The sequence below is a fragment of the Annulohypoxylon maeteangense genome (genome assembly GCF_022496945.1).
Source record: "Annulohypoxylon maeteangense strain CBS 123835 unplaced genomic scaffold GGS22scaffold_20, whole genome shotgun sequence".
NCBI classification, from domain to species: domain Eukaryota; kingdom Fungi; phylum Ascomycota; class Sordariomycetes; order Xylariales; family Hypoxylaceae; genus Annulohypoxylon; species Annulohypoxylon maeteangense.
Genome location: NW_025953267.1, coordinates 589,802 through 613,043, shown reverse-complemented (window position 1 = coordinate 613,043; position 23,242 = coordinate 589,802). Strand labels below are relative to the sequence as shown.

The 23,242-nt window shown below is 47.7% G+C and overlaps 7 protein-coding genes across 7 annotated transcripts; 4 read left to right on the top strand and 3 right to left on the bottom strand.

Annotated features, from left to right (window-relative positions):
- The first annotated feature begins 1,872 nt into the window (after positions 1 to 1,872).
- Positions 1,873 to 2,725, top strand: GGS22DRAFT_74282 (membrane-associating domain-containing protein). Its single transcript, XM_047967980.1, has 3 exons — positions 1,873 to 2,093; positions 2,160 to 2,460; positions 2,526 to 2,725. Exons 1-3 carry the CDS (start codon positions 2,015 to 2,017, stop codon positions 2,629 to 2,631), a joined length of 486 nt encoding a protein of 161 aa, XP_047815216.1. The 5' UTR covers positions 1,873 to 2,014; the 3' UTR covers positions 2,632 to 2,725.
- Positions 2,726 to 3,088, top strand: GGS22DRAFT_74276 (uncharacterized protein). The gene has a single exon (XM_047967979.1). The coding sequence runs from the start codon at positions 2,820 to 2,822 to the stop codon at positions 3,030 to 3,032; it is 213 nt and encodes a 70-aa protein (XP_047815215.1). The 5' UTR covers positions 2,726 to 2,819; the 3' UTR covers positions 3,033 to 3,088.
- A 153-nt stretch (positions 3,089 to 3,241) lies between these two features.
- On the bottom strand, positions 3,242 to 5,304 carry GGS22DRAFT_74271 (Oxidoreductase, molybdopterin-binding domain-containing protein). The gene has a single exon (XM_047967978.1). The coding sequence runs from the start codon at positions 5,113 to 5,115 to the stop codon at positions 3,274 to 3,276; it is 1,842 nt and encodes a 613-aa protein (XP_047815214.1). The 5' UTR covers positions 5,116 to 5,304; the 3' UTR covers positions 3,242 to 3,273.
- Positions 5,305 to 6,358: 1,054 nt separating this feature from the next.
- On the bottom strand, positions 6,359 to 10,345 carry GGS22DRAFT_173050 (26S proteasome regulatory complex, non-ATPase subcomplex, Rpn2/Psmd1 subunit). Its single transcript, XM_047962863.1, has 3 exons — positions 9,936 to 10,345; positions 6,843 to 9,849; positions 6,359 to 6,787 (listed from the first exon to the last, which is right to left on the bottom strand). Exons 1-3 carry the CDS (start codon positions 10,073 to 10,075, stop codon positions 6,467 to 6,469), a joined length of 3,468 nt encoding a protein of 1,155 aa, XP_047815213.1. The 5' UTR covers positions 10,076 to 10,345; the 3' UTR covers positions 6,359 to 6,466.
- A 648-nt stretch (positions 10,346 to 10,993) lies between these two features.
- Positions 10,994 to 14,911, top strand: GGS22DRAFT_173049 (mRNA triphosphatase CET1). Its single transcript, XM_047962862.1, has 2 exons — positions 10,994 to 13,822; positions 13,878 to 14,911. The coding sequence occupies exons 1-2, from the start codon at positions 11,722 to 11,724 to the stop codon at positions 14,552 to 14,554; spliced, it is 2,778 nt and encodes a 925-aa protein (XP_047815212.1). The 5' UTR covers positions 10,994 to 11,721; the 3' UTR covers positions 14,555 to 14,911.
- A 311-nt stretch (positions 14,912 to 15,222) lies between these two features.
- GGS22DRAFT_197088 (uncharacterized protein) lies at positions 15,223 to 20,273 on the bottom strand. The gene is made up of 4 exons (XM_047965934.1): positions 19,342 to 20,273; positions 17,823 to 19,271; positions 16,704 to 17,758; positions 15,223 to 16,629 (listed from the first exon to the last, which is right to left on the bottom strand). Exons 1-4 carry the CDS (start codon positions 19,940 to 19,942, stop codon positions 15,484 to 15,486), a joined length of 4,251 nt encoding a protein of 1,416 aa, XP_047815211.1. The 5' UTR covers positions 19,943 to 20,273; the 3' UTR covers positions 15,223 to 15,483.
- A 1,158-nt stretch (positions 20,274 to 21,431) lies between these two features.
- GGS22DRAFT_173039 (transaldolase) lies at positions 21,432 to 23,172 on the top strand. The gene is made up of 5 exons (XM_047962861.1): positions 21,432 to 21,694; positions 21,772 to 21,815; positions 21,873 to 22,128; positions 22,190 to 22,421; positions 22,476 to 23,172. The coding sequence occupies exons 1-5, from the start codon at positions 21,613 to 21,615 to the stop codon at positions 22,867 to 22,869; spliced, it is 1,008 nt and encodes a 335-aa protein (XP_047815210.1). The 5' UTR covers positions 21,432 to 21,612; the 3' UTR covers positions 22,870 to 23,172.
- Positions 23,173 to 23,242: the final 70 nt, after the last annotated feature.

Below are 23,242 nucleotides of genomic sequence, written 5' to 3'. Positions count from 1 at the left end.
CGAATTAATCCTTGATGCATTTGGCCATTGTCCAATGAAAAGCGGCATTGAAAGAACATGATCCGCAACTGTGCCGTGGCGGACACCTCGGTGACTCGGTCAGCTAGTCAGAATTAAAATCAAGCCTGCATTTTATTGGAGGTTTTCTTTTTGCTCTCTTTCTAATATCTAGGTATGTAACAAACTGATGCCCACTGGAGATAAGTTATGGACTTGTATTCGTACCTGGGTACGGTATCACTCTACAGCAGCAAACGCCAAGTCCAACCCCTAGGTACGAAAAACGATAAGAAAATCGGAGGCTGGTGAGATCTAGTCCACTTTCGGTTCATTTGTACCTTACGTCGACAGCGGGATAAATGAACTTGCCCACACCAAGCTTGGTATGAGAGCACGTGGGTGTCCCGATACAGCGGGAACCCAGAGCGTGGGCAAGAATTAAGAATTAAGCGTGCTGTAGCTTCATGCTATGATTTGCTAGCCAGAATCTTTTTTTCTTGCGGACAGGTAGCCAAGCTTCCAAGGTTAACAGCACTAGGTAGGAAGATACTACCTGGGTACCTACGCGAAAGTACCTAGGTAGGTAATATTTAACCAAATTCGTATTTGTGGCTTTGATATTTGTTAGCATTAATAGAAAATTGGTTTCATATCATTGAGATATAGGTAATGACATATGCGGAAGAGAAGAAAGAAATGCCATGAAAAGGGGTAGTTATATCTTTTTCGACATAGGGGCTAATCTCAATAGGTACCTTTCGCCTTAGGAGGTACGTAGGTACCTATCTAGAACGTCTCTCGCCTCGTCCGTTCATCATGAAGCTCCTAATGTTATTTATTGAGCACCGGATTTATATCAACTAGGTAGGTACCTCCCAGTGATAAAAAGATGTTGATATCCATATACTTCATCCATCTCTATTGTCGAACATGTATGTTCCTTAAGGTACGCAGGATTAGGCGCTTAGTGGCTTGATCCCTCACGTACATATGTATAATAGCACTCCCTAGGTAGGTACCTACCTGTTCAAGTACATCCATGGATGAATAGAGCATATTTACTACCTACCTACCTAGTAGGTAGGTACCTACTATCTATGATACCACTAACACTTCAATATTTAAACCAATCAAACTGGTCACGCGCCCTTGTAGTAAAAGCTTAATAGAACCAAACCAATTACGTCACATCTTCCATACCCCTCCTACCCTTCTAGCCCTATGACGAAACACTGACTTTGCCTTCCATTCTTAATTCTTACTTCCTATTACCTCTAACTACGTGCTGTGTCATCCTATTCTTCTATCCCGTTCCAGACTACGGATAATAAATGCCGGGATGGGTTCATAGTATCCCCTAATATCAACCAATGACGATTGATTGTTTTGTCTTAGGCGCTTATACGTGCTAAGCTGCGCTATAGCTCAGCAGCTCAGGTCGAATGCGCCCGCTCAAGCCCACGTCACGTCACCACCTCGACGCTTTAGAATTCGAGATTCATCCATCCGGCCATGGATGTTACTTTACTTACTACCAATGCCGTGCCCCATTTTGTCGTCCATTCAGCCCCGTTCCAAGTTTCCTTTGCCTGCTGGACACCATTTGGACGAATCGTCATCATCGCACATTGACTCCCTACCAAGGTTCCCTGTCATGCCACGCCGCGCCACATGTAAGTCTTGCTCGTAGCTGTGAGAATACTATTAACTACCCAAGTAGGTATATGTAAGTACGGATTAGGTAGCTTAGGCCTCTTAGCTATAGGTAGCGACATTTACATATATTCATTGTTCGCCTCGTCCATTTTGCTTTCGCAACTTATTCCCACTTACGTATTTTGTCTCATTTTTGTGGAGTTATATCGTCTACGTCTACATCGTTGCGACAGTCTCCAGCTTTTACAACGCCGAATACATATTCACCACTAGCAGCACTAGGTACTTACCTCGTATCATCTCTGTCGCTAAGATCTATATTTCGCTATAAGACCCCCAAAAAGAAGTATTAATCAAGATGGAATTCGGGTTCATTCCTATCGCCCACATCGTGGCCGCCGTCTTCGCCATTATCGAACTCGGCCTTACAGCATACCGTACGTAAAACCACCTCTAATCGCGAACTGGATTAGATTAGGCAGCTCACATAACTTCCCTACTAGTTGTCAGTGTGTACGATGGCTGGTATAATTACTACTACGACTACTCGCCCCCGCGAATTAACTTCATGGTTTTCAACTCCGTATGGTCGCTTTTGGTTTTGATATACGTCGGCGTGGTGCCTCTGTACCTAACCAGCTTCTTCCACCGACTTGCTGCACTCGCTCTCAACGCCATAACTACAATTTTCTGGTTCGCTGGGTCGATCGCCCTCGCCGTCTTTGTCAGCAGGTTCCATGACTGCCGATCTGAGTCCTGGTGCGGTTCCGCCGAGGCCGCTGTCGCCTTCGGCTTCTTCCTTTGGTAAGTTTTACGTCTAAGGTGTCTTTCCGAGGGTATGATAAAATCGTAGACTCATCGATCCGCAGGGCCCTCTTCTCCTTCCTCACTGTCATCGACGCCCTTGATTCTTTACGGAGTCGCGGCCACAACGTCGGCCCCGCTACCAAGCCGACCGCCTATCCCGGTCCCTAAACAGACTTGACTGCCTAGACAAACGAGAAATAATTTTCAGTCACTTTTGTTTCTGTTTAATGTTCATTTCTGATAATTGAAAACCGAGTGCTGGCTTTGAAATTGAAAGGATTATAGGCGTTTTTATGGTGGTAAGGGGGAGTTGGTGAAGAAAAGATAACGATAATATACCCCTCCTGAATACTGTTATGACTTCATTGAACGGTCTCGCGGGGTTTGTGGTTGCTTTTGACATAAGCCTGGTTCTCCATGGGTTGAATGCGCGTTCACTTCCATTATTACTGCTGCATATGCCTTATTGGGTTGCAAAATTCCAGAACCGCGAAAATAATTTCAAATTAGCTTTAAGTTACGTACCTATATTATCTTTGAATTTAGTGATACTTTATAAACCCAGCTAGTATCAACTCTAGGTAATATAACACGACTTCGGTAATAATATCAATTTATTATTAGGCGAGATTTACACCATCTCCTTTAAAATCTACAGTCAATTATGAGGAATATCTGACATTCCCTCGTGTGGTATCTTCCGAAATCGAGCATAGCCGCGCATATTATGTTAGTCGGCATACATGAAGCCTTCATCATTACGTCCTCATCAGACGGCCTTGGTTATTACCGTGGGAGCAAGCACCTCTCTTACCTCTTATTCTTGCCTGTGCCATGATCCTTCAAAGCAGTAGCATAGTCAAAATCCACCCGATGCCAGGCTGTGGCTAGGTTACCTCTCGGATTATAGATACTCTTGTGGGTCTCAGGTTGAGTGTTATACGCGTCGTCCGTGGCTTTGATCACAAGAGTCGCCTTCGACTCGCCTTTCGAGCTTTTGACTACCTCGGATAGCCCTGTTTCGTATTTCCATCTTTTCCAGCACCATGCCTTATTCCCTCTTTCGAGTTTGGTATCGTCAATCAGCTGTGCTTGATCCCACGTCATTCCGCCGTCCAGACTAATATCCACACGTTGAATTTCTCGTCCGCCGCCCGAGTAGGCGTACCCTTCAATCTGAATTACTGAGTCTTCTATTGATTCGCTGACTTGACCGCTTTGAGGTTTTTTTGCATGTTGTAATCTCGTACGCGTAATAGCACTGGTGATGGGCATTACTTGGATCGCTTTATATTTGTCCCAGTCTTGCTTAACCTCATTAGGACCGAAACACTTGTAATCCCGGCGTTGCCAAGTAGTAGTGCTCTCCTCGTCGCTAACAACGATCTTGTTTACCCACTTGACACATCTTGCTGCTACGTGGCCCGGAACGATGACTCTGACGGGGAAGCCATGGTCACGCGGGAGAGGCTCATCATTCATTTTGAACGCAAGGAGAACGTCACCCATAGGATCAAGGACTGTTGATATTGGTATGCTGGCACCGTACGCTTCTAGACCCGAGAACTGAACATGCCGCGCGTCTTCCCCTGGATCTTCAAGTGACAAGCCAGCATCAGCGAGGACGTCTCGCAGTCGCACACCTTCCCACTTCGCACAGCTAATAGCACCGACCGTCCATTGCAAACCATTTGTTTTCTTCGCATAACGGGTCATATCGTTGCGTCGGTTCCCGGAACATTGTAGCACCGCCGTAACGGTGTGCTGTTTGAAACGAGCCTTAAGGTCCTTGATGCTATACGTCTTGATGTCGCCATCGGGTAGCTCAATTGTGATATTGTGATCCTCTGCTTCGACTTTTTCTACAACTGGAACCCACATATGGTTTCGAACATAGAAAACCTGGTTTGGGGTTAGGAACGATTCAGCTAGTTCTTGACCAGGGGTCTCCGCATTGCAAGGCTTCGCCGTGAGCTTCTTCAACCTTACATCTCTTACAGGGTCTAACATGAAAGGATCTTCAATGTGCTCCTGCAGCGGCCGTCCATTCTCGAGATCATCTGGATGGACTTTTCCAACGATGAATTGTTCGAGTATTTCCTTTACGTAAGGGGACTTATGAATAGAGAAGATGTCCCAATACGGCTCAATGCTACCACCGGCAGCACGAAGAATAACCTCGCCACCTGGGTGACCAGGAATCCAATCCGTTATGTCGTATACCTTATCCTCATATATCACCCACGGGCGTTCGGATTTCGGGCCATGTTCTTTGACTTCTATTAGTCGGTAACGTGGTAGACCGTCGACATCGCTATCGTTCGGGGTGGAATTTGGTGGTGGGAGGTTTGTATCTTCGGGCTCTTCGAGAGGTTCGTTGGTAATGGGTTGAAGTACGGAGAGTAGTATGGCCAGTAGACCACTGCCTGCGGCAAGGACTCGCAAGGGGCCTAGACGACGACGAACGGGATGTGCTTTTTGTACAACTCTGGTGGATGCAGCTCGAAGTGAGGACTGAAAACCCAAGAATTTAATATAGGAGTTGGCTGAATGTCGAGTCTCTAAGGTTTCGAGGAAGCAGAGGGTTCGTCTGGGCCTTCTTGCTACACGCGACAACTCCGATCCTATACGTCGTGAAATTGGTATTGACATGGTATCGTCTTCTTTAGGGAGTTTCCCTGAAATCGGACGGGATCGTGTTGTTTAGGCAACGTGTTAATAGCACTTCACTGCATGATCACCGTATTAAGGGACTTAGTGCCTAGTGTTGGGAATGGATATGTAGTCGGAGAGGCTATTGATTAGCCTATAGGTCCTTCTGAATTGGAGAACTGCCTTGTGATGCGTAGGCAAGAAAGATGTAGTGAAGAAATAGAAATATAGTGTGAAAATTAATGCTAACAACAGCTAGGAGAATTACATCCTAGTGCTAGCATTATCATACGACCAATCTGGCGATGATTAAAGAGCAAAGAAAATAGAAGTCGAAGTCGAAATCGAAGACCTCGGAGGAATTGGGTCTTAAAATGATATGAAGGGAATAAGAAAAGAAGCCCGAAGGGATATCAAAACTTTCGGTTGCCGATTGCCGCCAACCTGTATCGTATGTGAAGCGGTGACCGATATAGACGGGATAAGAGACGACGATACGAAAACAGGGAGATACTGGAAGACAAGAAGAACGTAAGTGTACCTAGGCGTAGAATGTGATTAACAGATCTTAGCCATCAGTCCAATTAGTGAAGCCTGCTTAATTCAAGGCCCCTCTAAAACGACCCTACCTCTTCATTTTGTTTGGTTTTCATCTTTCGACCGTAAAACCTACTCGTGATTCGTGATTGATACTATTTTGCGTCGGTAATATACATTTGGAGAGAGATTCCCAATAGAACTTGAACCTTCAATATCCACAATGGCTGGGGAATAAATGATGGGAGAAGGAAAGTGTTTAGAAGGAAAGCAGAAAAGCGAGCTAAAGTTCGAATGTTCCAGGGCAGCTGCAGGGTTAAGCTGTTAAAGTGGGCTGCATCAACTAGTAGGGTAAGCAGGGCTGATGGCCAATTATAACTAGGAAATTTATTATTTGAACTGACCGCTTCCTTCCGAGACCCGACGCTATGCCGGCATTCGGGGATCCCTGAGATCTTGGTCCGGTCCGCTATCCGGCTTATTGTAGCATTCGCGTACATAGTACATTGGAGGTCGTTACTCATACTGATTACCTTCTTAGGTACTAAGTAGGTACCTATATAGTAGATAGGTACTATCTAGGTAGATACTGTGTATCTTTGGTGCCCTTTGTGAACCTAAACGACTGTTGGGCAGCGTGAGAAAACAGTTATTATATAAGGTCATTCTTCATCGTGTCACATGTAAGAAACCCGGGTATACAACGTGGTCTAGGCCTCGAGGGCTTTCTAATTTGCTATTATCACCCGTGTCGAGGGCTGTTTATGTTACAAGTGAGGTACAAGTACACGTCATCGACCTGTTCAGAGACTGATTAGTCTGCCTCTTCATCTGTGTAGTATTCGAAATCATGAGGCGCTTCTGCTTCTTCGTCTCCTTCGGCATCCTCATCGACGGCAGTTAGTACTCCGGCTGCCGCCGCGGCACCGCTCGTGTTCCGGTTCGGAGTAGCGAGAGGGTCCCGACCGAGCCGGCTAAGAAGAGCTTCCTCAATTGTTCGCGGGTTGCGGTTCTGGCCACTACCGGCACCGGCGACAGGCGCCATTTCTGTGGTCGTTGCCTTTAACTTCTCGCTGATAAGCGACTTCTCCTTTTCAGGCTGCATGTCGTGGAGTAGGATGGGGCCACCGGTTGGCTGCATATGTGGTTAACTTCAGTATATAAACGAGAGAAAAAAAGGGTTATCTCACCAATGGACCAGCTCTCACCAGCTTGACAGGCCAGTAACGGCCCTTGGCAAGGCTAATGTACTTGAGCTGTGCGGGAAGGACTCGGCTCATGTTCTCGATATCATAGCCAGCCTTCTCCTTCTCTACCTTCTTCTTTACATCCGTCGGGGGTGTCGAGCTTTCCTTATCGCCTGGTGCAGGAGTTTCACCTTCTTTCTTGTCTTTTGTATCCTCACTCGGCTTACTTTTTGCGTCGACGTCCATCTTTTCACTACTAGCACTCGGCTTGGAAATGGTCGGAGTAGTGGTGGAATCGATATCCATACTCTCCCGTCGCTGTGCCTTTTCTTTCTTCTGGGCTCGTCGTTTGGCCTGGGCGGTGGTTGAGAGAATAGCAGTAGCGATCATAGTCGGTCCTTCTTCGGCCTTAACCTCCTGCTCAGGAGGATAATCGAAGAGACTCGGCTTCGTGGCGCAGTGGAATTTGACATCGATAATATCCAGATCGTGGTCAAGGGCAATAATCGAAGTCGGGCTGAAAGCTAGAGATAAGAAGTGGGTAAAGGGGAACCAGTACCAGTACTGGGTGAAGACAGCCATTCCTACGACGCCAGCCATGTTGAGATTGCCGGTTTGAGTTTGCAGACCGATCGTGCAGTTACGTCCACCGGCGTCGATAATGCCAAGGGCAAGAGCCGCACCGAATTTGGTCATAGCATCTTCGTGGCGGTCACCGACTACTTTCTTTAACGTCTTGCGAATTGCCGCGACCTTGGGGTTCATCACCTCATTCTGTTGGATCATAATCATAGCTAAGGCGATCAATGCACCTTGTCGGACAAAATCGGTAGGATCCTTCATCATAGGCTCCAGCAGGTCAATAGCTTCATCTAATCCGGTTCCGGCGCAAGAAATACCGAGCGCCATGGCAGAACCGTAACGAACATGAGGGTTGTATGACTCAGAAAGGAGCTCAACCATACGAGGGACGCTGCCGGGCTTGCGGAATAGGATGAAACCCAAGCTCATGACTGCGATTCGCCGTACATCATCATTCACGTCGCTGACGGCGACATGCAGTAGCTTTCGAATCGCTTTGTTGCTGCCGGTGCCACAATAGGCCATTGCGACAGTCATGATACCGCCGTATCGCAATGTTGGATCCGGGTCATTTAGGAGACCCTCAATCATGACATCTGCACCTTCTTGTTGGCCATACATGATTAAGGACATACCCAAGGCCAAGCCTCGCACACTCTTCTCGTGAGACGTCTCATGTGCGTAAGCAACCATGTCTTCCAGAGCCTTGACGTTACCGGTGCCCAGCATGATCAAGCCCATGGAAAGGCCAACGGCCTCACCGTTGAGAGCGGAATCGGCGTAGAGAACAGCCTTGAGATTCTCAAAGATCTCTTCGTTTCCACTTGCCATACCAGCAAGACCGAGACCTAGAGCACCGCCATGCTGGATGACCTCCTCTTCAGCAGCAGTGAACTGAGTCTTGAGGTAATCTAGGGCATCTGCGCCGTGGTTCGCGTGAATGAGACCGTATGCGTAGAGAGCGCCACCCTGAGAGTATGGGGAACCGCCGCTGATACCACCAGCGCCCCGGGGAAGATAAGGCTCCAGGAGCTTCTTAGATTGGGAAATATTTCCACGGTGAATTACGCCCAAGGCTGCAGTAGCAGTGAACTTGGACCAATTTACCGCTTTGCCTAACCATTCCAAATTATCCCTAAAGAATTTGTCATTTGTCGTACCCTGGTTCATGAACGCATTGCAAAAGGTAACGGCGGTATGGAAGATGGAGTTCCGGCCTTCCAAACTATCCCGAACCTTGGCTAGGATGTAAGGATCGTAGTGGTTGTTGCGGTAAAGGAATTCAAGGTTGAGCTTGATAGTCTTAGTACCGTCGAGAATAGAGCGGATGTTCCCGTAGATTGCGGTTTTCTTTTCATCAACTTCTCCAGATTCAGCATCACCGGCGTTGGCATCATTGCTCAAAAGGGGGTCGCTCTCAGTTTCGCCAGTGGTCTCGTCATCTTTCTTCGGGGCGGATTCACCCTTCGGCAAACCTGATATGACCTTGCCTAGGAAGCCTTGCGTGCCGTTGTCGTAGAGGTCGAAGGCAAATTGGTAGGCTATTGCAGTGGCTTCTATAGTCTCGGCCTTGACGAGGTGTTGGATGACAGTACGCGCTTGTTCGTCTTTATTTAGATAGACGATGCATTTAGCGATGGAGAAGTAGTCGGGATCTTTAGCACGACCGCTGGTGAGAATGTCTAGGATGAGTTGCAGGATGTCATCTCGGAAAGCTCGTTCCTGTACGACATCCATGCAAATGCCTAAACAGTAATCCAGGAGTTCTTCGGCGAGGCCCATGGCATCTTCTTGGGTCGACTTGCCTTTATTGCGCTTGTAGTCATCATCCGCGCGTTGGATAACTTTGCTAACAACGTCAAGCCGCTTCGCTTCGACGGCGATACCTACGACCTGCTGATAACGCCTCTCTTTCAGACAACTCTCGAAAAGGCGTTCAATAACGTGATCGATCGCGCGTCGGGTGTCAAGTTCATTATTAGTTAAAGCGACAGAGGACGATCGATGTTGCTTCTTCTGCGGCTCAAAGGAGGGCTCGAGAATGGTGTTGTCGGTGGAAGCTCGAGAGAGAAGAGACTTGGAAGGGAGAGTGGACTGAGAGAAGGGCGTCGTAGGGGAGATCAAGGCGGAAGCATTGCCGTCGATAGTAGTACTGGAAAATGCGGTAGCAAGAGCGGGCAGAGAGGCATCTTTGTCCTTCTTGCTGACGACAATGTGGTTCTCGTTCTTGGCAGCAATGTAATGGTCGACGCATTTGGAGATGATAGTCTCCTCAAACTCGCCAGGGTTGTCTAACTTGAAGAGCTCGCCCGCAGCTAGGGCAAAGTACATACTCTCATCATAGGCCTGGAGATGATAGTAAACTTTGGCCAGGACAAGTGCAGCCAGCTTTCGCTCAGGGAAAGACTCGTCTTCGTAGAGGGCCTCACTGAAAAGATGACTAGTTAGTATCATCCTACGATGTGTAGACGATTGATATATATATATATATAGGATCGCATTTGTGAAACTTACATCTGACCTAGAGCGCTAGCGACTTCGAACCAAACGGTGTCAATATCATCGTTGAGGGTCTGTAGTGCGAAGACCTTGAGCTCAGGCTCCTCGTCGGCCAAAAAGGCTAGTACACCTGTAGCAGTAACTAGACCAGGCATTTTGAAATAGAACAAATCGATGCGCCTTTTGACGGAGGTGACCAACCAAGGGAACGGTTACGCGACGAAGGGTTTAACGATAGTATCGTGAGAGGTCAGTGACTATCGGTGTAAATAAATAGATGAGATTGCGTCGGAGTATGAAATTGGCGACGGTTGCATACGCCGTGCCTTGTGATGTGATGAAAAATGGTAGAATTATTCGGTGTTTTGAGGAAGAAGCTATTCGAAACGACGATAGGTTACGAAAGCTTGGAAAGCCGAACAACAAGCAACGGCTACCGGGTGAACCTTCCACGTCCACGTCAGGCAAAGCTCTGCCTACTTGCCTTGGCAAGCATTACTGAAGCCCCAGCCATCATTAATAAGCCACAGTGGCTTGATGCAGATAGTACATCGGCCAATCAAACATTCACGTTATGAACAGGGGGTAGGTAATCTTAAGATTCATAGATACTTGAGCATCATGGACCTCACTGTGGACCATCAATGTTTCCAAGTTCTATTCAATTCAAGTACTTTCAAGATTCTTAAAAGCAGTCGATATATTATTACATATTTTCTTGTTATATATAAGCACCCATGTACCGTTATTTGTAAAATATTGAGACTCTACCAGTAGTCATCAATATTTATGATATCTGAATACCTACTCACTTAAGTATGCAAATATTTATATACGCATGTATCGAGTACATATACGTAGCTATTGTACTGGTACTTACGTTTATACGAATGGCAGGGTGATGTTATGTGTACAAATACCTGAAAATCTTTAGTGAGGATAGGATGAGAAAAAAATATCAAAGCTTTTAGGTACAAGTACTAATTGGATTGATCGATTCATCGTGTCACGCACGCTTTCGCATTCATCCCTGGAACTAATCTTTGTTCATAATTCGACTAACTTTGTACAACTAGAACAAATATCTGTCAATTCTATCGCCATTCACTATAAACCTATTACCTATTCTATTGCGCATAATCATTTTAATAGCGACACTCAATCAAGGTATTCAGAATCATATACCTTTGTTGTCGCCTGAAGCAGTTCTATCTTCTGATAAGACCGAAACTGCATAATTGATATTCTCGTTTTTTTTCCTCCTTTGCGATTCTATACCATTATCGGCTCGAATAACGCGGACTTATACAACCCCAAACCCGACAAACAAGCCATCCATCTATCTCATCCGTTTGCATCACCCACCGACCTTTTTCCTTTTTCCATGTCACCAGATGAACGAGCGACCACGATAATTACGATATCGCATTGAATACCTAAACCATCTAACGTAACGGGCGAATCGTATCGGCTGAATGTATCGATGACGTTGACACACGCGGCGGCTTAAAGCACGAGCGAAGAAGTGATTGTGTCGTGTGTGCTGTTGTATGTGTGCGCGCGCGCGATAGAGCGTCGCTAGAGGTATAAGGAAACAGAAAGATAGGAAAAGATCGCGCGCGCACATATACAGTTTCTGTGTATACGTGTATGTTTGTATGTGTGTGTTGCGCTACGATCTTTGAGGTTTATCGTAAGAAGAAGAAAAAACAAGATTTTTGTGACTCAAGAAGAAGGAGAAAAAAAAGACGAAACCAATAGGGATTTAGCTCGAAGAGAGCAAACAGCTAACATCGTGAAAATGGATCTACGTGCCATGTTAAACGACCCGAACGGGGGCGCGTCGAGAAACCAGCAACCTCCTCAACCGTCTTTACAACCACCATCGTCGTCGTCGACTTCAATTTTAACACCATCAGCTTCAGCCACGCCGACTACTCCAGCTCACGCCGGCCCACCACCTCAAACATTTAGAGATTATAATCATTCTACTCAAGCATCTCCCATTTCGCATCCTCACGAATATCCTCCTGTCGGCGCTCTTCCTAATCATCCTAATCATCCTAATCACGCGCCGGGATCCGCTGGCCCGTATCAGTCACCGACCTCGTATAACCCACCTCCAAACGCGTTCAGCGGTAGACCCCCTGTTCCTCCTCTTCAACCTCCAGGATCGCACGATTTACGGTCACCAGGAAGTGCCTCGATATCAGGACCATCACCATATCGACGCACGCCGACTTCATCCATTAGTACCGCAAGCGGCGGTTATCCATTTCCCCAGACTCAACAACCACCGCTAAGCCCAGTGCAAGGGCGCCAGTACGGCCCACCGAGTGCGGGTGCTGGTCCGGGTGTTGGCCCGAGTGCAGGTGGTGTTGGTGCTGTTCCTGGTGCTTCTGGATCTTATTCTCGCGATAGTTACAGTACGCAACACGGTTCTATATCATACGCACACGGTCAACAACAGCAACAACAATCACAATCACAACCACAACCACAACCACAACCGCTACCACAAACACCTCCCGTTGGCACTCCTGGTGGTAGTCAGCAATATTTACACCATAGATCACATTCTATCCAGTCAACTCCTACACCTACATCCGCACATAGTCAACCACCCTCATACGGGCTCCCTTACGTTCAGGGGAGCCCCATCGCGACGACGCATCCTCATCCACTCCCTCTCGATCAGCCGCAACATCAACTACAATCGCAAGCACAATTTCAACACCAACATCAAAATCAATCTTCCCAACCCCCGACGCCTCTCGGACAGCCTCTGCCCGGACCACCATTACGTCAATCGCCAGCAGCGACTTACCAACAACCACCTAGTCCGTACCAAAAACGCCTTTCCATGTCATACCCTCCCCAGACGACGCACGCATCGCCTAAACCACACCAACCTACACCCATCCAGCGCATGTCTAGTACTAGCAGTCATAGTACTTACGACGCAGTTGCGGAATCTCACCGCGGGTCACAGTCTCGAAGCGAACGCGACAGAAGCATGAGTGTCTCACCGAAAACACGTGTACCTAGTTTACCCAGCAACGGCGGTCATCGCCCCCCGTCTACTAGCAGTGACGCAAATCCTTACCAACCTCAATCGCAACATCAATCTCAACGTCTCACACCAGCTTCACTTAATAATACTAATAATATTATGGAGCCCCAACACCAACACCCTACTACCCCGGCAAAGCGAAAACTGGAGCATCGCGATCTCGGACCCGATGATCTCGAGAATGACCGAAAAGCTCCTCCGCCACCTCAGATGAACGGCAACCATGATCCTCCACTTGCTAAGATGGCACAAGTTTCTGGTCCTCCTAATTTCCAGCAGCGAAAACGCGCCAAGTATGTCCAACCTCCTGTCTGGGCACACAGTGGCAAAGAGCGCAGTCAGATCATAGCAAGAAGTCGTAATTTTGCCTTGAAACATCACGGTCGTCAACAAGCCAATGCTATCGCTTCAGTCAACGGAGGTAATCGTAACGATGCGCCAGGAAATATCAAGTCGGAGCACGTGTCCCGGCATGCCTCACCAGAGACCACGCGCTCTACTACCGGTGTAAAATCGGAGGAACCTAACTATACAAATACCAGGGAGCCGTCAACATTCAACGGCCAACCATTCCCATGGGAGCCTAGTATTGGCAACGAAACGCCAAAGAACATCGTCTCTCGTGAAGTCGCGGACTTCTTAGGAATTCACGTGTTGCAATTTCCTCAGATCGAAGAGGTCCAGAGCCGAGGCGCGCAGTTTGAGATCGAGGCTAAGCTTGGTGTCATTATTGACAAGCAGACCAACGACCGCATCTTCTTCCCCGAGATAAGAGCCGGTGAATGTGTGTTGAATGGTGGCAGGGTCGCATTTCGTAGTTCAATGACCGAGGTAAGACTGCTGATTATCGTCGTACTTGTGGTTTACTAATCAATTCCGTCGATAGCATCAACACTGCGAGCTCAACAACTACTTGAACGACCAAGTTAAAGCGTCATTCCCTCGGAACCCTACGGCAGCTAGTCGCGTCCAGGTTCACTATGTACATCGCAAGGAGGTCGACCGATTTTTTGAGCTCATGCCCCAAATACGTCAACGAATCCCCGGTTGCATTTCCGGTCTCCTCCCACCGAACATGCCTATCAAAGCACGTGTCACATACGATTCTCAGAAGCCTGATAAGGTGTTGGCCAAGATCGTGAAGGCCCGTATTGCCGACCTAAATATACACTTCCCGCACCTACCTTTAGACTGCCGTATAAGTATCAACATAGAATGGGATTGGGATGGCCCGGCAGAAGAGATCGAGCGCTTCCAGAACCCGAACAAGGAGCGACCGCCCGATCGAATCAAGGATCGATTAAGCTACAAGCACGGCTTCTACCAGATCGACCTGACACAGGTGACACAGGGACACCCGACGTCAAGCGGACAACTGGTGCAACCGCATCTGGGCGCCGCAAAGGAGCATGAACTCGAAGTTGAGTTGGAGGCCCGCCCACTAATCGAACACGGCCGTATGCTCATGCGACGAGAGCCGAACCGGTACGAGGACCTAGTCGACGGTCTGGTCAATAATGTGCGTCTGCTAGCGAGACAGTGTCCGCAGCAGCCGCAGTAAGCGCCTTAACCACCAGAAGGATGGTCTAGGTGCAGATAGACGGGAGATTTGGGTGGTTGGGAGACAGAAAGTATCTGTTATGAAATAACTTTACGCGATTAGTAAATAGTGGGTAACGTCACGTACTCAATTCTTTCTAAGTAAGACGAGAATAGAATAGGATGGCAGTGGGAAAAGCAAAGGACTTCCTGTTATTTCGATTTCCTCAGAACATGATACCAGTTCGGAGTCGGGCAATCGATACGATGCCGGAGTTTGCCTAGTCAGTTTGCGTTATTTTCCGCCAACGACGTCGATAGCATGGCATGATGAATTAAAACGCGAGACGGCCTATTTGCCGCTTTTCCATTCATAAAACTAACTTACTAAAGTGACAAGTATCTACCTAGTAGGTAAATTGAGTCCATGTGACAAGTACGCTACTAGGTACATAACACTTTCCTACGAATCGACGATGAATACTTCAACGATAGCAAAGTAAGTAGGTATGTTTTAATCCGGCCTGGCCTTTCGACACTGAAAAGACGACCTTGTCACAAGCATACATGTCACGTAAGACGAACTACTAACTGAGCAAAAGATTAAGTACGTACGTAGTAACTATCTAGAATAGGCTAAATGCCCTTCCAAGCACCAAAACGAAGAAAAGGAAATACATGCTGTAAAGATCGACAGCGCACTCTCATCCCCTTCCCCTTCTCACCTCGGCACCTATCATTGCTACACTAATTCAAGTATATCTCTCCATTCAAGTTTCTCTATCTATCCCACCCTCTCTTTACTCCGCAATATGTAATGAGACACCTAACCTTTTAAATCAGCCCCATACCACTCCTAGGTACCGACCCATACTCTTCCTGCCCAGCGGAAGACCTACGGAAGTCCGAAAACATAGACGACTAGGAACCGGGACGCGTTCTCAAGACTATCTATTCCGCGGCTTTCCAGTCCGGAGGCAACGACACGAACGGACCGCCCTGCGCAACCGACCTCCCAAATCCCGTCGGCTTCTTGCCGCTACTTCGGGGCTGCACGGGTTTCTTGCCGGTTCTAGGGCGGCCGCGTCCCGTCTTCGACTTCTTGGGCGTGCGGGGAGCGTCCGGTTCCAGGTTTTGTACCGGGTCCGGCACGGCGCTTACCTCGGAGAATTCCTCTGATATGTTGTCGTCGTCACCAGCGAGTTGCAGGTTGTACGTGGGATCTATTTCTCCGGCTCGTCTCCGCTTGCGCGGGTTGTCGTTTACCGAGACCGAGTCTTCCGTCACGGTTGGGAGGTACTCTGTCTCTGTGCCTGTGCTGGTCTCGTCGCTGGTTATCAGGTCGGTCTGTGAAGCCGGGGTGTTCTCAGAGATGGGCTGCGAAATGTCAGTGTCGGCGTCGGCTGGCGACTCCTCGCCGCTTACGGATGGCTGCTTGGTCTTCGGGCGGACGAGGTACATGATTTCCGTGTCGGTCGACTGAATTGATAGCTCGTCGGTGACCGAAGAAAGATCTGTTACGGACTCGTAACCAGGCGTCTCCAGGCTCAGGCTCGGTTCAGGTTCGGCAGTCTTCGGAGGTCTGTAAAACGGGTCCTCGAGATCGGCGGGATCAACGACCTTACTCCTTTTTCTAGGAGGGAAGAGCGCGTCCCCGCCCTCTAAAAGATCACCAAGGTTTATCAGTCCAGTGGTTTGACTACCGAGAGCGGATACTTGGAGGTTCAATTCATCTTCCCCTTCTCTTTGAATTTCTGGCTTGTTTAACGGTATCGTAGTGCCCTCGTACGGCGGCCACGGTAAATCTAGGGCCCGAGTATGTTCGATGTTCGCCGGGGCGTTCGGATCATCTTTGGTGGACCCGAGTTCGGGACCCAGTTCGTAGGGACGGTCATAGACCTGCTCGACACTCTTATCACGCACCGGGAACATGGTCTTCCTATACGCGGGATATCTTTTCACGAAGTCGTGGAACGCCTTACTAAAGTTGATATTAATCTTCGGAATAATCCAGCCGCTACGATTGGGCAACACATTGACCTCCACACTGCCTAGGCCGCGACGAATCTTGCAAGATCCGTTCTTGCTCATATGCCACTGTCGTGATCATAGCATGTTAGCTTATAGGGTCCAACGTTCAAAGACACATCTTACAAATTGGTTGCACGTACCTCGGCTTGGATTATATCAGATCCTGCTGGTCTTAAACATCGAGAACATCTCCAATCTGGGTCTGGCTGGAATGAAAGGGGATCCTTTGCCTCCCGCTCGAGTAGGATATCCCAATCAGGAGATGGTTGTCGACGAGGTGGGATTGCGTCCCCGGGTTTCGCTTCTTTCCAGCGTATTGGCGACTTGCGTATTGTAGGGTCGGTTGTGGTCACAACAGTTCTTTTGTCATCTTGTCTCACCCTGACTCGGCTGTTCTGGCGATCCCAGCGACCGGGGCGGCCATGGTGATCAGGGCTGGTATCCTGAGCATCAGGACTAGATTGGCCAGGTGGTTTGGTAATTGGAGAAGTCGCGGGATCTGGAGAACTCCCGGAATTGGCAGCTGTAGGTTCGGTAGATTGAGAACTCCTGGGGTCGGCGATTACAGGGGCAGGGGCGGGGGCGGGGACAACAGAGTCCTTAGCTATAGTGTGACCGATTTCATCCTGTATATCCTGTTGATGTACATCGAGGAAATGCCGCCTGAGTGAAGTCTGGTCATAGTACGGGAGGAGGTGGCTGTCTTTGTTACACAGGAAGCACGACAAAGTCTTGTGATCTTCTTTCAAGTGACGAGCAAGACCCTCGCGGTCCCTGAACGGGAAGTATCTCTGGCACTCGTTATAAGGACACTCTCTAATCCTATCCAGCAGATTTCCTCGTAACCTATGAGTTTCTCTCTGGAGTCGCGCCATCTCACCGGGAGTCCGCATCGCAGTAGTGTACCCCGGCACATGAGGGCCGGTCCTGACGACATTTTCGATGGGGGCACCATGGATTGGGATTGCAGGTTTAACTGGGTTGGTGAAGATACTCGGGGTATCCCAAAATAGCCTTTTTCGCAGTTCCTCGGCCCTGGCGGCACTCTTTTGGTTGTTAACAGAATCCTTGAAGATCGCATCCATGTGTTTATCATGCGGGTTCTTTATCCAGGGTACCTCGATTCGTGACGAAAGCTGACTATCTGGCCCTTTCCCATCGTAACGTGGTCCCCATGTAGTTTCCTTCTTCACGGCTTTTCGTTACCAGAATTAGCTAAGCACTTATATCAAGTAATTATGTGTCATTATACCACTTACGCCAGTCACAGTCCCAACTTTCAAGGGACAACGTAATGTCCGGTTCGGTGATTCGTCTTATGATCCAGTTCCATCCATCCTCGTCTGTATCGGGTGTAATGACAAAGTCTGTCGTGTTCAACCCCCAAGTTGTCTGAGTCATGTGTACGACTTGACCCCCCTTGGTATATGGATGTCCGCGATAGAATTCGGCCTTGATAGCTTCAATGAAACGTCTGAAGTTCTCTTCGCCATCGAGTTTCTCCATCTCCATTACGCCCTGTCCAGAGTGGAATCTATAATTGCTAAAGGTAGGACGAGCTACAATAGTCGACTTGTTCTCTGTACTGTGGATCTTCGACTTTCGTAATCCTTTCAAGATATCCCACCAGTCAAGGAGCGCCTGTACTGTGATCTTTCCGTTTCTAAATAGCACTTGGCGAGATTCGGTTCTGGTGTCCAAGTAACCTTCCCCTGGAACCCAGAGATCAAGACCAGCGAAATCCTTGTTTTCCCTCAGCGACGGATTACTTAAAAGGACGTCATCAAGTATCCTTTCAATACCAAGGCGGTCATTATCTGTCTCGGAAAGATTGAGGTAATCCTTAGGAATGGTCCCTGACGTTTGAGGCAACGACTCTGCTTTCTCGGGCGTAAACTCGTTCTTATAGGTGTGGCAACCAGGTACCCAGACGGCAACCTGGTCATCAGGTATAGGGGATACAGAAAAACTCAACGTAGCTAGTTCGCCACCAGTAGACTGATCGTTGATTATCTGGGTCCAGACCTCAGGAGGAGGGTCAAACAACCCAAACGTAATTGGCCCGGCGTCACTAAATTGGAGGTAGCCGTGTGGCAATTCAGGTGAAAGCAGCCGCATAGCACGCAAATATTCGGCGTGGAAATGGCTCGGTTTGTGGGTTGGTTGGAGGGTGTCCGGAACCTTCATATATGCCATCCTTGCATTACTGGCATCCCACAAGCGAACTAGATATCTATCTACCTCGTAGAATGGCTGGCAGGCCTCGGGGGGCTCCTCCTTATCGAAGTACACAAAACAACTGTATTGTCCGTCTCCGTTGTTATCAGCGAACCAGCGTACAAGTAATGTATACAGGTCATCGTTCTGGAGCAAATGCGCGTCTGTGTGTCGGATGAAGCCTTTAGCTTCCTCAACAACACGTGTATTGTAAATATCGCTTAGATCCCAGATTTGGAGGCAGATGTTGTAGTTAATTTCGGAGGTAACTCCTAGGATTTGATCTACCGCCTCAACGAAACGTGGGTATAGAAGCTTTTCTTCGTCAGCCAAGATTGATCCCTGGTATCCATAAACTCGCATCTCTCTATTTGCTGGCGGTTGAAGCGCGTCATCTTCTTCCTGTATAACGGCGGGAGAAGCACCACCACGAAGACTCATAGATGGGAATTCCTGTGTCTGACAGAGCTGAGGGAAATAAGGGTCCTTGACTGGCAGCTAGCTGTTAGATCGGCGTTTCAATACAGGGTAATATCTGTAGTAGATAAGTGTGCTACTCACCACGATTTCCAGGCTCGCCGTACTTCTTTTCGGAATAGTCATCCAGAAACTCGAGGGGGTCGGTGATCTTAGTAAGCTTGTCCTCTCCGAAGTCAAGATCCCTTAGTAAATTTAGTTGAGGAAAGCCGGGATGAATAGGTGCAACGGGTAGTCCGAAATATAGAATAGCAAGCTTTAGCTGTAGTGACTGCCTTTGGCCTTTGAAGCGAGTTTCTAGGATTCGTTGATAACGAATACTGTTGTCCCTCTGCAATTTAGCCAGCGGCGATGGGGCTGTTGCCGGCTCAAGGAGGCGGATCTCGTGAGGTTCGAATGTCCTCTCAAGAATTTCCTGAAGGGTGAGCATGGTGGATTCAAGCAGACTGAAGAAGTATCGCAACATAAATTGGAACCTTGGGTGGTATTCATGGATGGTAGGATTTGCTCTTTGCACAAACGGCACCTTCTGGATCAAGTGAGAAACGTCCCTGCTATTAGGGGCCTGTAGGACGAGGCCCTTCCTCGGCTCATGTAGCTGAGACTGCGATGGCGGTGGGCCAAAGTAGGATTCTCCTAGATCTAGCGCTTCCATCTCTTGAGGTCCAGTACGGGCGTTATCCATAACGACGAAAGCTGCGGTTCTGCCTTTTAGAGAATGTAAAGAAGGGTGAGTCTATCTACAGTACGAGCGACTCAACTGGATGACTATCACACCAACATTGAATATTCAGCCCAATGTGCCGTAGCTATGAGCTTTTGCAGTGAAACGTAACAGGATACAGATGATGAGGCAAAAGGAAATGGTGAAGATGTTGTCTACAAAGAACAAAGATGAAGACCTCACAATCAAGTTATCTAGTAGAAAGCCAATACAGCTCCCTTGTGCATCTTAATAGCATTCCTGTTTTTCGATGCGGCGAGTAAGATATAGGCTAAGGATGAACGCATATTACACTGGCTTTCCACCCGAATGCGAAGACAAAAAAGCTCCTGGAGTTAGCTTTAACCATATTCGGTCGAGAAACGTGCGAGGTCTTTGAAGCTGGTTGGAGGTCATATTTACGATGTTGGTGACCGTTTCCGGTTGTCTACCTAGGTACATCTAGAAACATTTTAGCAACTCTTTCATGAATCAATGCCAAATGTCAGTTAGACTTGGAGACTTGGAGATATAGGCATATAACATCCTTAGGGGAGAGAACACTTGTTAATCAATGCTATTGTAATGTGGATTATGTAGATACCTACCTAGATATGTTCGATATATATCTAGGTAGATACCTTGCATATACCTACTCATATTTCCAACGCTCCCAAGTGAACACATGCCCAAAACGGTGAGCCGTCTTAATAAGTAGACGTAGGTGATTACCGGCAGTAGCACGCCTCGTCTGTAAAAATACCAATACAAGAAGCCATTCTAAACTCTCACTAAACTGCCTATTTAGTACAACGACATTATATTTTATGTTGGGTGTATCGATACGTACTTTGTGTTGTTGTGTTGATGGGTATGGTGGATTCGTCGGGGACGGGGTACATTCCACTATAGCATTCCAACAACAGACTAGGTACGGTTAGTCTCGGTGCTAGATCACCCTTAGCTGTCCTCATGTTTTAGCTCGACTCGTCTAAATATGAGTAGGTACCTATGTATGAGTGACGTTGAAATGTTGACTGGGTGGGTTGGCTTACCTGAATACTACCTACCTACTAGGTCCTACCTAGTCTCCATTATAAGTATACTGGGTTAAATGACAAGTAAACTGCTGTCGTATCTAAATCGAACGTGAAAGAGGCTAAATCTTCGGTATTTATTTAAACATACCTACTGTATTACCTACCTGTAGTTATATCAACCTTCTTATGTCAGCTTAGACCTGAAGGCCTACTATACTATGGCGAGTAGCATAGGTACTAGGTAGGTACTCTTCGCAGAGATATCTTTTACGAATGTTTTGCTCGTGGTCCACTAGCATTCGTGAACGTGGGATATTCTCCTCGCAGTAGCTTCCCCCACTTCATCCGAAGTCGCTGGCCATATATGCACGTATAAACTTATCCCGATGTTCATCAACCGAAGTCGCGTAGTATGAAGACGTATAATGGTCAGAGATGTAGCGGGGGAGCATCCTTCCCACCCCGAACACTGTTCTGTTTTGTCTTAAGACGTCCATGCAGGCCCCGTATCAATCACATTACTCTCCTACAACTAGAGATCACATCAACTATATCCCGTCCCCACGGTTTCGCCCATAAAAAGATATAAAGGTATATACCTGCCTAGGTAGAATGGGTTCTAACCCCCAGAAGAGTCTTCTTGACGTGCTGCGATCGCAGACCGCAGTAGACTGTGACACATTCGATGTCGAAAGTATGTACATATCTTTGACAACACTGACAGAGGCCAGTCGTGAGAAAAGGGACACAAAAGCTGACTAGCCTCTACAGTTCCGAAACAACTCAGTCCATTCGTAGACTGTACATCAAATCAGGTAGACTCACCTAATCTAAGTAGCCTGCCGTGAGACGAGGTACTAAATATATACCAGGCTATTGCGTATCACGAGTTGATACGCATAGGTGAGGATGGAAAAGCGCTGCACGCTCAGCTGATCCAAGATGCTATTGATTTTGCATCGAAGAAGAGCTCAGCATACCCAGGAGTGTCTGTCGCCGAGCTGGCAGTAGAGACCATGATGGTCAAGCTGGCTCTAAGAATAGTACCCTATTTGAAAGGATACTCTCATATCCAGACGAACCCAAAGTTTTCTTATGATAAGCAGAAGACCATCGAGAACGGGAAACGTATGAGTATCCTTGCGGCGATGACTCTAGTTTCCAGATTGCTGATGGTGGTTCTACCTAGGAATCGTATCAATATTCAAGGACCTCGACCCGGAGTACGATTCTCGTAGGGTGTGCATAAAGGTACCGTCTACCTGGGAAGGCATGCAAGCGTGTCGCGAACTAGAGAGCCAAGGCATCGTGACGTTGGCGACAACCATGTTTTGCCTTGAGCAGGCCTCTCTGGCGGCTCATGTGGGTTGCACCTACATTGCACCGTACATCAATGAGCTACGGGTGCATTTTGAAGAGGGGTATGTCTTACCACAGTCAAAGGAGATCAGGTGCTAATCTGTATGCGTATTTAGCTATATCGACCAGCACAAAGCATTCGATTTCTGCGGTTCTGCCCAGCGATATTATGAGAAGATCGGGAGCAAGACACAGGTATTGCCAGCGAGCTTGACGTCTATCCAAGAAGTCATGAAGTTGGCTGGCGTTCATCACATCACGGTGGCGCCGCACTTATTGACGAAATTGGCAGAGACGCCTGCTGATTCTTGGGAGGGAGAGGTTGGAAGCATCTTCAAGGGGAAAAAAGAGGAAGTGCTAGGTGATTATGGTGATATTGTAGAGAATGAGAGCGTCTGGCGCCTAGCTTTTACTCGAAGCCAGGATGGTAAATCTGAAGGTAAAATCATCCAGGCCATTAACATATTCAGCGATAAACAAGATGCTCTAGAGGGTCTAGTTGGGCGATAGTGGATTCATTGCAAGATCTAGCTATGGCAAACGGACCTTGTATGAAATTTTGGTTTTTTTTTTTTTTAAAAAAAAATAGGTGGTGCTCAATACTATAGGTACTAGGTACCTACCTAGGTATCTAGTACCTAGCAGGAATTGCGACGAGCTTACCTATAGGTATCTGCGGCTTGGCAAAATATGTGGCTGTTGCAGGTAAAGGATGTCCGAGATTAGTGGCTTGTTATTGTTCCCGAGGTCCTTGACAATGTTCATCATGATGGTAGTTTGTCTATTTCAAGGCTTCCCTCTATCTAGCGATCTAACTAAATCTAGATTAACAACTTAGCACAGAAGCTGCTCCTATAAAGCTACTCCTATACATGATCGTTGT

Excerpts from the sequence above, each read along its gene's own strand:
- GGS22DRAFT_74282 (XM_047967980.1), top strand. The coding sequence starts at position 2,015 with ATGGAATTCGGGTTCATTCCTATCGCCCACATCGTGGCCGCCGTCTTC. Across the intron at positions 2,094-2,159 it reads ACTCGGCCTTACAGCATACC|TTGTCAGTGTGTACGATGGC; the intron begins GTACGTAAAACC and ends CTTCCCTACTAG. Across the intron at positions 2,461-2,525 it reads GCCTTCGGCTTCTTCCTTTG|GGCCCTCTTCTCCTTCCTCA; the intron begins GTAAGTTTTACG and ends ATCGATCCGCAG.
- GGS22DRAFT_74276 (XM_047967979.1), top strand. The coding sequence starts at position 2,820 with ATGACTTCATTGAACGGTCTCGCGGGGTTTGTGGTTGCTTTTGACATA.
- GGS22DRAFT_74271 (XM_047967978.1), bottom strand. The coding sequence starts at position 5,115 with ATGTCAATACCAATTTCACGACGTATAGGATCGGAGTTGTCGCGTGTA.
- GGS22DRAFT_173050 (XM_047962863.1), bottom strand. The coding sequence starts at position 10,075 with ATGCCTGGTCTAGTTACTGCTACAGGTGTACTAGCCTTTTTGGCCGAC. Across the intron at positions 9,850-9,935 it reads GCTAGCGCTCTAGGTCAGAT|TGAGGCCCTCTACGAAGACG; the intron begins GTAAGTTTCACA and ends TCATCTTTTCAG. Across the intron at positions 6,788-6,842 it reads TGGTGAGAGCTGGTCCATTG|CCAACCGGTGGCCCCATCCT; the intron begins GTGAGATAACCC and ends CCACATATGCAG.
- GGS22DRAFT_173049 (XM_047962862.1), top strand. The coding sequence starts at position 11,722 with ATGGATCTACGTGCCATGTTAAACGACCCGAACGGGGGCGCGTCGAGA. Across the intron at positions 13,823-13,877 it reads ATTTCGTAGTTCAATGACCG|AGCATCAACACTGCGAGCTC; the intron begins AGGTAAGACTGC and ends AATTCCGTCGAT.
- GGS22DRAFT_197088 (XM_047965934.1), bottom strand. The coding sequence starts at position 19,942 with ATGGATAACGCCCGTACTGGACCTCAAGAGATGGAAGCGCTAGATCTA. Across the intron at positions 17,759-17,822 it reads AAGTTGGGACTGTGACTGGC|CCGTGAAGAAGGAAACTACA; the intron begins GTAAGTGGTATA and ends GGTAACGAAAAG. Across the intron at positions 16,630-16,703 it reads CTGATATAATCCAAGCCGAG|TGGCATATGAGCAAGAACGG; the intron begins GTACGTGCAACC and ends TGATCACGACAG.
- GGS22DRAFT_173039 (XM_047962861.1), top strand. The coding sequence starts at position 21,613 with ATGGGTTCTAACCCCCAGAAGAGTCTTCTTGACGTGCTGCGATCGCAG. Across the intron at positions 21,695-21,771 it reads TGACACATTCGATGTCGAAA|TTCCGAAACAACTCAGTCCA; the intron begins GTATGTACATAT and ends TAGCCTCTACAG. Across the intron at positions 21,816-21,872 it reads TAGACTGTACATCAAATCAG|GCTATTGCGTATCACGAGTT; the intron begins GTAGACTCACCT and ends AATATATACCAG.